The 12984-nt window shown below is 40.6% G+C and overlaps 1 protein-coding gene across 3 annotated transcripts in view; it reads left to right on the forward strand.

The window, feature by feature from the left end:
- Positions 1-4780, forward strand: part of SLC12A7 (solute carrier family 12 member 7) — a 115034-nt gene extending 110254 nt beyond the window's left edge. For all 3 annotated transcript variants that reach the window (XM_063130211.1, XM_063130209.1, XM_063130210.1), the window contains 2 exons: positions 1670-1803; positions 4061-4780. In XM_063130211.1, coding sequence (XP_062986281.1) covers positions 1670-1803; positions 4061-4152 — 226 coding nt within the window. In that variant the 3' untranslated portion in view covers positions 4153-4780. The remainder of the gene's footprint in view (positions 1-1669; positions 1804-4060) is intronic.
- Positions 4781-12984: the final 8204 nt, after the last annotated feature.

The raw sequence follows: 12984 nt of genomic DNA on the forward strand, positions 1-12984 counted from the left end.
TGAGACAGAGTTAGCAAGCAGGGACAGTCTTCTACCTTTCAGGAACTCTGTGAGACAGAAAGTCAAAGCTCCTATCAAAGTCAAAGTGCCTGAGGTTCACTCTCTCAATTCAGGACTTCATTCTGTGTCAATTCACAGATCCTGCACCTCTGTCCTTGATGAAAGCTAAAGGTATATATTTTTTTCAAAACAAAGATTTGTTTAAAAATTATGGCAATAGACAGCACTTTCACATCATGAGAACCAAGTCTTTTGGGACTGCTCCAAAGCAGAGCAAACCAAAACAGGAAATGTCTTCCAACCCTTAGAAATGTGGCAACTAAACCACTGGGTGGAGCTTATTGGTGATAATAAATATAATTAAAGCAAAATCTGATAATAAAATTATATATCTATGTAGTTTAAAAATGTATACATACAAACAATAAGAAAAGATACTGTTGTTGTGCTGTAGAGAATCATACATCAAACTAATGAGGGGGACTACAGTGTGATTGTGTTCCAATGGCCTGCCCATATCAAAAATAACTAATACCAAATAAACCAAATGCTTTTCAACATACAGTCTTCCTCAGTGGCCTAGTAACAGGGGTATGATCTAGTACGGCCTTCCTCAACCTGGGGCGCTCCAGATGTGTTGGACTACAACTCCCAGAATGCCCCAGCCAGCTCTGCTGGCTGGGGCATTCTGGGAGTTGTAGTCCAACACATCTGGAGCGCCCCAGGTTGAGGAAGGCTGATCTAGTATATAAGAGCTGTGCCCCCAAATAAATGAACATATGTTTACAGACGCCTTGTATATGATATAATCAGCACCGAGACCTGAATGCAGTGCCACCACCAGGGGAAGCAACCCTGTTTAACCAACAGTTTCCTCTGCTTGGTACTTCCTGAAAATCAACAAACTGGAGCTTGGAGAGGGGAAACAGTTGTGAAAACTTTGCCTTTTCTAGATCAGTCAAAGCAGAAGGTGTGATTTTCCCCCTTCCTCTTCATCAAAGTGAGAGTGAGCTAGTACTGATGGTAAGGTAGGTCACAACAGAGGTAACATATACATGGCCACATTGCACAAGGAGGAAGATTCGTAAGAAGGCTTTATTGGCAAGTGGCTGATCGAGATTGAGTGCTGGAAGATATCAACCCCTTCATAAATGGTCAGGTTCTCTAAGTGTTTCAGGTAGGGATCAAATGCAGTCAGACGGTGTGTGGTCCCAGGTTTGTAGGAGGGGGCTGACAGACTAAGGTGTCCTGGAAAATCCTTTTAAGAGGTATGTTGATGTTAGTCCTTTGACATTCCAGAAAGCACATGATAGAAAAATACAATTGGAGACTTATTACTTCTTTTATTGACAAGTGACACTGTAAACAAAATTGATTAAAATTTGGCAGGCCAAAGGAAGCCAAATAAATTTGCTTCAGAGGCTAGACCTATTCCACAGCTCTAGTTGACTATCCTTGTTCTACAATTCAAAATTTAGATCATAAACACTGCACCATGTTTTTGCCCAATTTTATTTCCTTTTACAAATTGTCGTGACATTAGCTGCTGATTACTAAGCATTCTCTATGTTGTATGGCTTAAGACGTTTTGGCTGCAGTAGTAACTTTTTCTTTTACTGCCAGTAAGATGGTGCCCGCTGATCCATTTCTAATTGTTACTGTGTCATAGGAATCAATCCAACGTGAGAAGGATGCACACCGCCGTCAAGCTCAACGGAGTTGTGCTAAATAAGTCACAACATGCCCAGCTGGTGTTATTGAACATGCCTGGACCTCCTAAAAATAGGCAAGGAGATGAAAACTGTATCCTTTTCGTGTGTTTTTGGCACAAAGGCAGCCACTTCTGGAATTAGGAGTAAGCAGTGAAGCGGTCAAGTTCACTGATGACACCAAATTATTTAGAGTGGTTAACAAAACAGGATTGTGAGGAGATCCAAAAGGATCTCTCCAAACTGGGAGAACGAGCATCAAAGCATTTCTATGTAAGCAAGTGTAAGTTGATGCACATTGATGCACAAGTTGATGCACAAGTGTAAGATGATGCACATCCCAACTTCAGGTATAAGCTGTTGAGATCTGACCAATAAAGAGATTTTGGAATCGTGGTGGGCAGCTGAGTGAAAATGTCAACCCAGTGTGTGGCAACTGTGGGAAATGGCAAATTCTATGTTAGGTATACTTACAAAAGGAATTGAACATACTCCCCTGATATAAACCTATGGTGTGACCGCACTTAGAATACGGTGTACAGTTTGATCAATGCACCTATAAAAGGATATTGTAGAGTCGGGAAAAGTGCAGAAAAATGATTGGGGGGGGGGCTAGAGCAATTCCCCTATAAGGAAAGGTTACAGCAGCTGAGAGTGTTTAGCTTAGTAAAAACCCTATTAAGGGGGACATGTTAGAGGTGTACGAAATTATGCATGGCGTGGAGAGAGTGGATAGGGAGACATTTTTCTCCCTCACTTACAATGCTAGGACCCAGTGTCATCTGATGCAGTTAAACCATGGAATTCACTTCTACAAATTGTAGTGATGGCCACCAATTTGGATGGCTTTAAAAGAGAGGACAAGACTATCAACGGCTACTAGTCCTGATGGCTATATGCCTCCAGTTTGAGAGGCAGTATGCCTGTGTACACCAATAGCTGGGAAATGCAGCCAAGAGGATGCTATTGCATTCGTGTCCTGATTGTGGGTTTTCCCGTGGGCAGCTGGTTGGCCTCTGTGTGAATAGAATGCTGGACTGGAAGGAACCCTTTGTCTCATCTAGCATGGCCCTTCTTAATGTGCTTATCACTCACCAATATCAAAAGTAAGGGTTTTGTCTTAACATCACTACTCCGCTGGAAGTAGTTCCAAAATATATTGTGGTATTAAAATTAGATGAGGAAAATGAATAGGATTGAATAGGCAAATGGCCTGTTATACAGGGTGATAAGCTGCTTAGCAACAGCGTGGGAAGCCATTACGCAATTTAAAATGTATGCACAATCACGTTTCTAGGTAAGTTCACAAATTACTATATCAGAGTACGGGATAACTCTGGTCTGTTAGGCACAAGTGGTCTCTGCACTCTTTCTCACACATAATTTTTATAGGAGTGTAGGAGGAAAGAACCCATGTACACCATCATGAGCTTTTCCCTCTCATTATTTTGCTGAAAGTATGAATGAATACCTTTATTGAATAAATCTTCTGACCATTTCAAAAAATCACAATCATTAAGAACAAACAGACATTACTTAAAATTTATGATTTAAAATTTTAAAACAATATACAGTTCGTATATGATATATTATATGACTAACAGTTAATAAGACCCCTTGTATATTACAACATTTGATAAAAACTTATTAATTAATGTGCTTAGAAGCCAGTGATAATATAGGAGTGTTGGGATTACTCTGCAGCACCTACAGATTCCAAAGAATCATGATTAAGAGATTAGGAGTGGGCCACAGGCTCATGTGATCCTTCCTTCCATCTCGTGCATGAATTCCTTCATTCTTTCCTTTGCCATTGTTAACTATAATGCATTAATGCTAACAATGTATCGCTTTAGGTTTTGAAAAACAACTTGAAACCCTGGTTTTCAAATTGTTAAAAGCAAACCCTAGTTAGCACTAATACAGACATAATGCTACACCAAGCTTTAATATTAACAAGGAAAGGGATAATCCACATGCAAGAAGAAAGGTGGAGCAAGTGTGTATTCTTTTAAACATAATCAAGGTATTGCCCTGGGCCTTTTTAATAACACTTTTTTAAATTCTGAAAAGCATGTGACAGTTCTTACTCCTTCACCTTACTCCAGTGAAGATAGGAAATACATTCTCCTTTTATTTATGTGGAAATGATGAGAATGAGAGCGATATGCCCAGTAAATTCATGCTTTGAAGTTAGGCATACCAAACTATTGTCTGTGTGTTGTTAACACATCTCTTGAGGTTATGTCTTTGGGCGTGAGAGCAGTAGCATTTCATATCAAAGTGAAGACCATAAAAGTTAGATGCAGTTATATTCCAGTTCTTCAAACCTTGACTTCACTGCCATACAGACATGGAGTTTTTGGAAGTTTTGACAGAAGGCCTGAACAGAGTTCTCTTGGTGCGAGGCGGCGGCCGTGAAGTCATAACCATTTATTCCTAATAATTTGACTGAACGCACATATAGTACCAGTAGCAACAACTGTGCCTGGATTTGAACGTGGGACTTTGGCAAAATCTTGGGACTAATGACTTTGAGATGGCCTTGTGTTTCTTGCAGACAGAGTAGAATTCAACAGTGGAATCCTTCCCCCACACACACACACACAAAAAGATTATGTAAGCAAAATTCTTTCCTACATAGATGTCTAACATTTGTCTTTACTGAAGAAATGTATTATATACCTGTATATTTTTTTAATGTAGAAAACTTGGAGACTGTTGTTGTTGTTGTTGTTGTTGCAATGAGGGTGGGCGTGGAGAGACATTCTTTTTGCACATAAATCCTAAATATGGCAAATGGAATAACGGCTATTTTTGACATAGGAACAGACATTTAAGTTTTTAGCACTTTTTATAATGATGGTTTTAAAAAAAAAAGAAAGGGTTTTGAGGAACCATTTTATAAGAGTCTGGTCTAACTTATTTTGTACTATTGATCCTGCTGAGTGGTAAGCAGGTTCTGTTTCCATATCAAGTCTCTCTGATTCTGTGTTTCATCCACAAATACATGAATTGTCTAGCATTGTATTTTAATTAAAGATTGTTGGTTGAATAAAAATCCTTTAATTTAGGCACCACAATTTTAACTACTTGGAAGTGACACTTGTGGATTTGACTTACAGCACTCCAAACTTTCCCGGTTGCGATACAAGGATACTGAAAAGACAGTATTCTGCGACATATAAGTAGAGCACATCAACCCAAGTGGGGTGGGTGGGTTGCATTTTCAAAATGGTGGCTGCCCCAGAAGCACTGCAGCCTCACCATGGCTTACATAACCCACGGCCAGTTGTTGCGGGGTGTGAAATCCCCACTGGTTTTCTGGAATACGGGGTGATGTGGAAGGTGATAAGAATCTGGTGAAGATATGTGAAAACTGAGGGTTACAAGCAGAATTGCAGCAACAGGTTTTCGTCCTTGATTGCTGGAGAGAAGTGACCATTAGAGTGCAAAAACTGACAACTAAAGGAACACTCCACTCTTAAGTAATCTTGGCTGATCCTTATGAATGACAAAATAAGGATCTAAAATTAGTTGCCTCTAATACACTTGGCTAGCAATAAACCGCCTAGTATCTATTTCATGAAGGAGGCAGTTAGGGAGTGGCTGTGGTCAGCTTGGTTTCTCTCTGTAGTTTCCATTTCTGTGAGTCCTGTGATTTGGCTAAATCAGTACACACACACTATCAGTCATCCGCCACCACCCCTTGTGTAATGGTTTGACTATTTCACTTCTCTTGGCTGGCTGCCCTACAGAGTACTCCTAAAAGCTGAACTATATATTCCCAATCAATATTGAAAGGGTACCCTTTTCAAGAGGAAGGGGGAATAGGCTTTGGGTAATGTAAAGGTTCTGGAAATGTTGAAGCCATGAGAAAAACTTGAAGTTTTATTTTTTGCAGGGGGAAAAACATTAAAAAGTTAAGGTAATCCCAAATAAATGCAGCATTGAATTACTTCTATCAAACTTTTGTCTATCACTGTAGGAATTGCTTTGAGCTGGTTTCAGATTTATTTATTTATTGCATTTATATCCCACCTTTTTTCCTTCAAAGACCCAAGGTGGTGTACATAATCCTCCTCCTCTCCATGTTATCCTCACAACAACAACCCTGTGAGATGGGTTGGGCTGAGAGTTTGTGAGTGGCCCAAAGTCACCCAGTGGGTTTCCATGGCTGAGTGGGGACTAGAACCCAGGATCTCCTGACTCCCAGGCCAACACTTTAGCCACTACACCACACTGGCTCTCATGCTTAGTCACGCTTAGTGTAGACCCAGTTCAATAAAAGGGCAATATCCAATGTAAACTAGGCCCATTCACTTCAATCAGTCTACTCTGTATAGGAGTAGCATTGGATACTGCCCCAAGTATTATTCAATCTGGAAACAACCCTTGATGTGTAAAATAGGCCCTCTTTAATGAAGTTTACAGTGCAGTCCCAGACATGTCTACTCAGACATTGACCTCATTGAGTTCAGTGAGACTTACTCCCAGGTAAGTGTATATAGAATGCTTAAAGTATAAATTATTTCATAGTTATTAACACCATAATCACAGATATGCCCAGTGTTAGAGATACTGCTGCAAGCTGCTTTACCATGATAGCTTTTTTCTAGCTGACACCTGGGGAAAATAAAATAAAATTTTAAAATAGAATCCAACAACACAGTAGTAAACATGAATATTATATTCTTTTTGTCTTAAAAATAGTAACTAAGCTCAACATTCTTTTAGACAGAGTACTTAGAAATAAACATCTCTGTAAAGCAATTAACATAATTTCACTAATCGTTCTAAGAGAGTAGCACCTATGCAGACAGGATAGTGCCCACACACTGTAGAAGTCCAAGAATAGGAGCCAGTGTGGTGTAGTGGCTAAAGTGTCGGTCTGGGAGTCGGAAGATCCGGGTTCTAGTCCCCACTCAGCCATGGAAACCCACTGGGTGACTTTGGGCCAGTCACAGACTCTCAGCCCAACCCACCGCACAGGGTTATTGTTGTGAGGATAAAATGGAGAGGAGGAAGATTATGTATGCCACCTTGGGTTCCTTGGAGGAAAAAAGGCAGGATATAAATGCAACAATAAATAAATAAAATAAATATGAATAGCATCTATGGGCCTTCATGGTATTCTGATCCATTCATTGCTTAATTCAAAACTGGCAAAGGGGATGCAGATAATTGTTCATTTGGGGGCGTGCCTTCCAATGGATGATGTTCAGGTGTGTCTAGGAACAGGGTAGCATACAAAGAAGGGGCAGGTGGAGGTGCTGGCTGGTGCAGTTCTCATCTCCAACCACATAAAGATTCTAGACATTTACCGCCACATCTTTGTAGGTATAGAAAACATTTCCTCAGAGATCTCCCACCCCACCCCATTTTCCTATTATTGCATATTGGACCCTGCAGGGATGGAGAATAATCTCTGTTCTTGAGTTGGTGCTAATGTATTTCTAGTGTTAGTGACCGTTGGCTTAGTGAGCATTTTATACCATTGACGTCAGCATGAGCATTTTCATGTGGTAGATTACTGGATGTTAATCTAGGAAATCTGGGCACATGAATAGTTTCAATTTGCTGCCTAGCAGTTAACTGGTGGAATGAGGATATGTGAAAGTTGATTACTGCTAGCATTTCCCATAAATGTAATGGCTCACAAGTTTTTATCACAGAATGAATGAAGAACTCGCAATTTCTTCATCCCCTGTCATTAGTCTGTTGTTGCTCTTGTTTATTTTTGTAACTTGGTCGCGAATGTTGCAATCCAGTCATTAGGGGTGTTCTAATTACTTATTGATTGCCCATAATGTATTTCACAGTTGAAGTCATCTCGTGCTCCAGATAATTCCATGAACAGTTTGAAAGTTGTCCTCCCAAGTGACCTTAATGAGGTGCTTTTAAACACGTAACTTCCCACTCATGGTGGGCCTGACAAGCCTGTGTTTTGGAAAGGTAGAGAGGCCTTTCAGGAGTCGTCCATGTGAGCACCTGCTTGATCTAGTATTTCTCAGAGGGGTATGGCTATTTTAATATGGATTGCTTCTATAACATGCAAAGTGGGGGGTTTTTTGCAGCTGTGCGTTGTCTCCAAAACCCTGTAAGGTGGATCGCTCATGTTTGCCTAGGAAGGAGTCTACAGATGAAAGGGGCATTTAAATCTTCATCTCCCAGGAGAAGAGGCGGCATTCCATGCAGAGACCTGCCCTATGCCTAAAGAGGGACAGAATCGTTGGCTTTTGCCAACCTGAGTAAAGAAACAGGTCCATATCAGACTGTTCACTACCCAAGTTAAGGCGAAATGGTGCTGCAGAATTTCTGTGTCTACAAGAAACTGGGCAGTGAGTGAGTTTATGACATCGTGTCCCAATTGAGATTATTTTACCAGAGTGGCATGGGAACCACCTCCTGGTGGTTCGGTTCCACATCACTCAGCCAATGTGGTGGCAAGTCAAATTATTGAATGTTTCCCATGTTCTTTGGAGAGCTTCTGCGTGTAGCATACAAGCACAACAGTGGAAAGGCTTCATGGGAACCCTGAGGTGCTAGTGTGCTACATGCAGGGAGCATTCAGAAATAAGAGCTGCATCTTGGAGTAGTACAGTCCAGAATTCTTCCATTTCAGTCAAAGCACATTCTTTCAGCTTCATAACTAGGACTAAATCAATGAACCCAAAATCTTGACAGCAGTTGTGAACTCCTGCCAGGGCTTTCCCTTAGAAAGGCCTGGAGTGCTAGCTTTCAGAAGAGCAGGTGCAGGGTGAGATTCCAGCAAGGGGTCTAAATATATTTATTTTAAACTTTTATATCTAACATGTTCTTTTTTCAAGGTGGCTTACATGAAAGAATAAAAAATATAATGCAAGACCTTCAATGCTAACGTAAGAAAACTGGGCCCTTCCACACTCTGGGATCAGGGGAACCCCACTGCTTCCTGAACTGCCTCACGCGAGAAATTCCAATTGTTCTCACGGTGTTCAGGCCTAGCCACAAGCAAGCTCCTCTTTAACCTGTAGCAACCTGACAGTTGCTCCCTGACAAAAGGTAATGGAAGCTGCCCCAGAACCAAACTCTTCAAATGCATCAAAGCAATCAGAATGTGAATGGCACCTCTGCCCACCCCAGTTCCACTACACCGTATAGTTTGAACTACACCGCATTTCAAACCCAACTGTAGTGAATCAAAAAAGTGGTTTAGCAAGGTTAAGAGTAACTAGTGCGGCCATGTGGCATGAAAGCAATGCTTCTAGGTCACTACGAAACTCAATTCACAAGACTTTCTTTGTATACTTGCTGCTACAAAGCTGGGATTGCTCACCCTACTCTAGCTTCCTTTCATGCTGAGCCAAGATTAAAAGAATCAGACTGGACCCCAAACATGTGATTATATTCCAGCTCAAGCCCCATGTTTTTTCCTAACCCACTAGGTTATTCCTTTGGTTCTCTCTTTCTGTAAATTGCTGCTGCTGAGTGGTTTGCTTCCTTGTAACCCAGTTTTCTCCCTATTTCTGCCCCACTACACATTTCAGCCTTCAGCAGAATGAGACCAGACAAGTCATTAGCTTAGTCTCTGAACATGCAAGTTTTTGCTGGCTGCCGGGCAGAATTTTGGGTCAGGAAAGGGCTAGTTTAACTCAGCCACTAGGAACTGTGATTTGCCTCCTTGGCCACAATGATTTTGGAATGACAGATCAACTACAAGGAGCATGTCCTTAAAGGTGCGTGACACACCCCTTTCTATCATCCTTAATGGCATTTTGGCCACCACGGTCTCTAGGTGGTCTGAATATGGATTGCAACTACTGACCAACAGTGTGGCAGCATAGATTTGCAAAGCTGTAGATACATGTATCTAAGGGTGAGGGCTGTGTGCTTAAATACTTAAGCAATCCCAATTCTGTGCTTTAAAAATAGATGGATTCTACGACTTTATAAATTATGTGGATTGTGCAAATTTGCAGTGTCTCATTTTGCATAGTTCTAATATTGCTATATTCAAATAATGTATGGCACTGGAGCCTCATTAAACATTGAAAACCCTACTGAGCTACACCTTAGCTACTGAGATTTCTGCACCCGGCCTACACACATTCAAACAAATCTTCACAGCTATAAAGAAGGAAGAAATGTTGAGATTGGCTGGAAGATGACATTTGTCCCAAACACCACCATACCTTGTACTTTTTCTAACTTCTAATAGAATCAAGACATACACTCAGACCATAATTACAGTACTGGCTGCAATCCTATACACACTTATCTAGAACTAAGTCCCATTGACCTTAGGACTTCTGAGGAGCCATGCGTTAAGAATTTGATCAATGGCAGACGAAAGCTAGAGCTTTGGGTTTTAAAAATGCAACATACAGGGCACTACTGAACAAGAAATTTCCTGTTTAGCTGGGAATTATTGGGACTGTATCAGCCAGCAGCTCTTTAAACAACAATTAGGATTCACTTACACTCCTTAAAGCTAGTAAGCTTTGAAAACAAGATTGGGTTTCTTGCCGTGTTTGTTGAGTATTTGCCCGTCACAGGCTGCTTGCTGCCAAGCATTCATACGAACAGACAGGAGGAGGGCCAAGAAAACCCCTGGCGATTGCCAAGTGGGCTGTGCCACAGAGAAAGTGCAGGATGCTACTGCTAAGGGCAAGCATCAATGCCTGTGGGAGAATTGTTCCAACTGTTCGCTCAAGAATGCCAGCTTCACGTACACCCCAGCTGCCGGCTTTGATGCAGAGGCTATGCAGTCGAGAATGCCCTTGTCTCCTTTACTACCAGGTTGCTATTGAGGAAATATGATAATGCGGTGTACGAATAATCTTTCCTGGGTCATTTCCGCGATACCACTCCGCATAACCCAACAAATGTAATGGAGTTTGAGACTTGCTTCAAACTGAGGTAATTATGGCAGAGTGGTCTGCTGCTTGGTGGCATGGGGAGGGGGGAGATAAGGTCTACTTGTGGGGGGAATGATTTTAATTTTAAAATGGAGGTAATCTTTAAAGACCTATGGTGTGGGGGGATGAGACTTGCACTTTTAAAAAGTTTTAAAGGGGAACGCACCTATATGTGTGCATTTGTGTCCATCCTTTATCTCATTGGACAAATATCCTAAAACAGCTGCAAAACTATTCCACATCTAAAGTCCTCCTCTGGGTGCCTACCCTGATGGAAGCTCGGAGAATGGCAACAAGAGAGAGGGCCTTTTCAGTGGTGGCCCCTCAATTATGGAATCATCTCCCCAATGAGGCTCGCCTAGTGCCAACATTGTTATCTTTTTGGCACCAGGTCAAGACTTTTCTCTTCTCCCAGGCATTTAACAGCATATGCTGAGTTTTTTAACTGACCCCAGAATAGTTGTTTTAAATGGATATTGTCTGTTTTTTGTTTTTATTTTATGCTTTTTATGCTTTTAAATTTTGTATATTTGTTTTTAATGTTCACTGTTTTTAACTTTTGTAAACCACCCAGAGAGCTTCGGCTATGGGGTGGTATATAAATGTAAATAATAACAATTAATATTCCAAACATGTGATTGATGGGGAGGAGGGATAAAATGAACTCTAGCTACAAGGTGCCCGCTGTAGCATGAGCAGTAGTTGAATTGGCTTTCATCTCTGTTCTTGAAAGGGAAAATTGGTTTTGCATAGGAAAAAAATCCTCCTTGCGGATAGCAATGATGCTATGAAGCCACCACTGCCGTTCTTAAATTGTGCTGCCTGTCACCAGCCTAAGTAGAGTGCAAATGTTCTCGTCTTCATCCAGTCTAAATCTTCCTCTCCTCTCTGGAGGTTTGGGATGAACAAGACTCAAGCTTTTTGTTTTTATTTTTTGTTTTGTTTTTAAATAAATGCACTCCTATTTCTAGTGATTAGGACTCCGCACTTGCTATAAAATGTTTTTCTGTCTATTTCAACAAGATGATTTTAAAATACTCTACAGAATCGAGATGTAATATTTCCTAGGCACATTCATGCACAGTGTCATCATTTAAAAAATAAATAAATTGGAAAGTTATCCATTACTGTGTTGCAGTTAATTTTCTACAAAGTGATCACTGGACCATTTGGCACAGTGGATGAGGAGAATATTGTCTTCCGCAGCTCTGAACAAGTATATAAGAAACGGGGTTAATTCAGTTCTGTTTATTTAAGAGCTAATCCCCACGTTCCAAGTCAAGGATAAACAATAAATCATGCAGGGCAAAGTACAGGATACGTAAGATCATGAACGAAGATCATCTTAGATCCTTAATGAAATATAAGCTGGCTACAGAATCTAAATGTCAGCTTGCAAAGTAAGCGATCAACAAGTTCCATCTAATATAGCGATAAATTATGTTCATTTGGTACCATTTTTGTCTTTACAGTGTGTGAAAACGGACTTACAGTACATCTGAAACAGTTTTCCTCCCTTATACAGTCTGTCTCTTGCGCCTTCCGTTGCAATTAAGTCACCCATCCCAATCTGGAAACATTAATCCACTTTGAAATTGTTGCAGCACCAAATACAGTGTAGCATTACTCTCCCACAACCCCTCTTCCTTGGGTCCTACAGTTAAGTGCGAATACCTTGTTAGATACTATAATCAGGGCGGTGTGTGAAAAGCAACATACACGTTTGGTCATGGAATTCAGTATCCTGAGAATCCCAGCTTGCTTTCTTTTTTAAGTGCATCTTTCTAGCCCATTTTTTAATTATTTTTACAAGGACACACTAACATTTGTAGAAATGCATAATTGAATCCCCGTTGCTAGAGTGCCGTGTGTGTGTGTGTGTGTGTGTGTGTGTCAGTTCAAAATCCAATTCACAAACAAATTTCTGTTCTACAGAATTTATACAGGTTACACACTGCTATAGTTTGTATAAGAATGCTTCATTTCTTGATGCAAAATGTTTGCTTTTTTTCTTTTTTTTGGCACCTAGTTAGGGTTAGAACCACAAAACAGAACAAAATCAACCAACAGCATTTTTAAGGGGTGATTTCTGGGGCAAAGTCATTAGAATAGGTTCTTTTGACAGAAAAATAGCCAGTACTTTTTCTAAGGTATTTTACTTGAGACCACCTGTGTTTATGATACTTCAATACCCACTGGATAACCAAAGAACAGCAAATTTTAATACAAATAAAGTGGCAACTGCTGACCTGTTTTACATGTTTCCTACATGACAACATGTTTATACATGTGAGCAGTGGGGAGCAGCATTTGTCAACAGTGGGTAGGTTTGGCATATTCAAACTTTTGAGATTTAAGGCCAGTAGCCTTTTCTC

Source organism: Elgaria multicarinata, chromosome 7 (assembly GCF_023053635.1).
Source record: "Elgaria multicarinata webbii isolate HBS135686 ecotype San Diego chromosome 7, rElgMul1.1.pri, whole genome shotgun sequence".
In the NCBI taxonomy this organism is placed as follows: domain Eukaryota; kingdom Metazoa; phylum Chordata; class Lepidosauria; order Squamata; family Anguidae; genus Elgaria; species Elgaria multicarinata.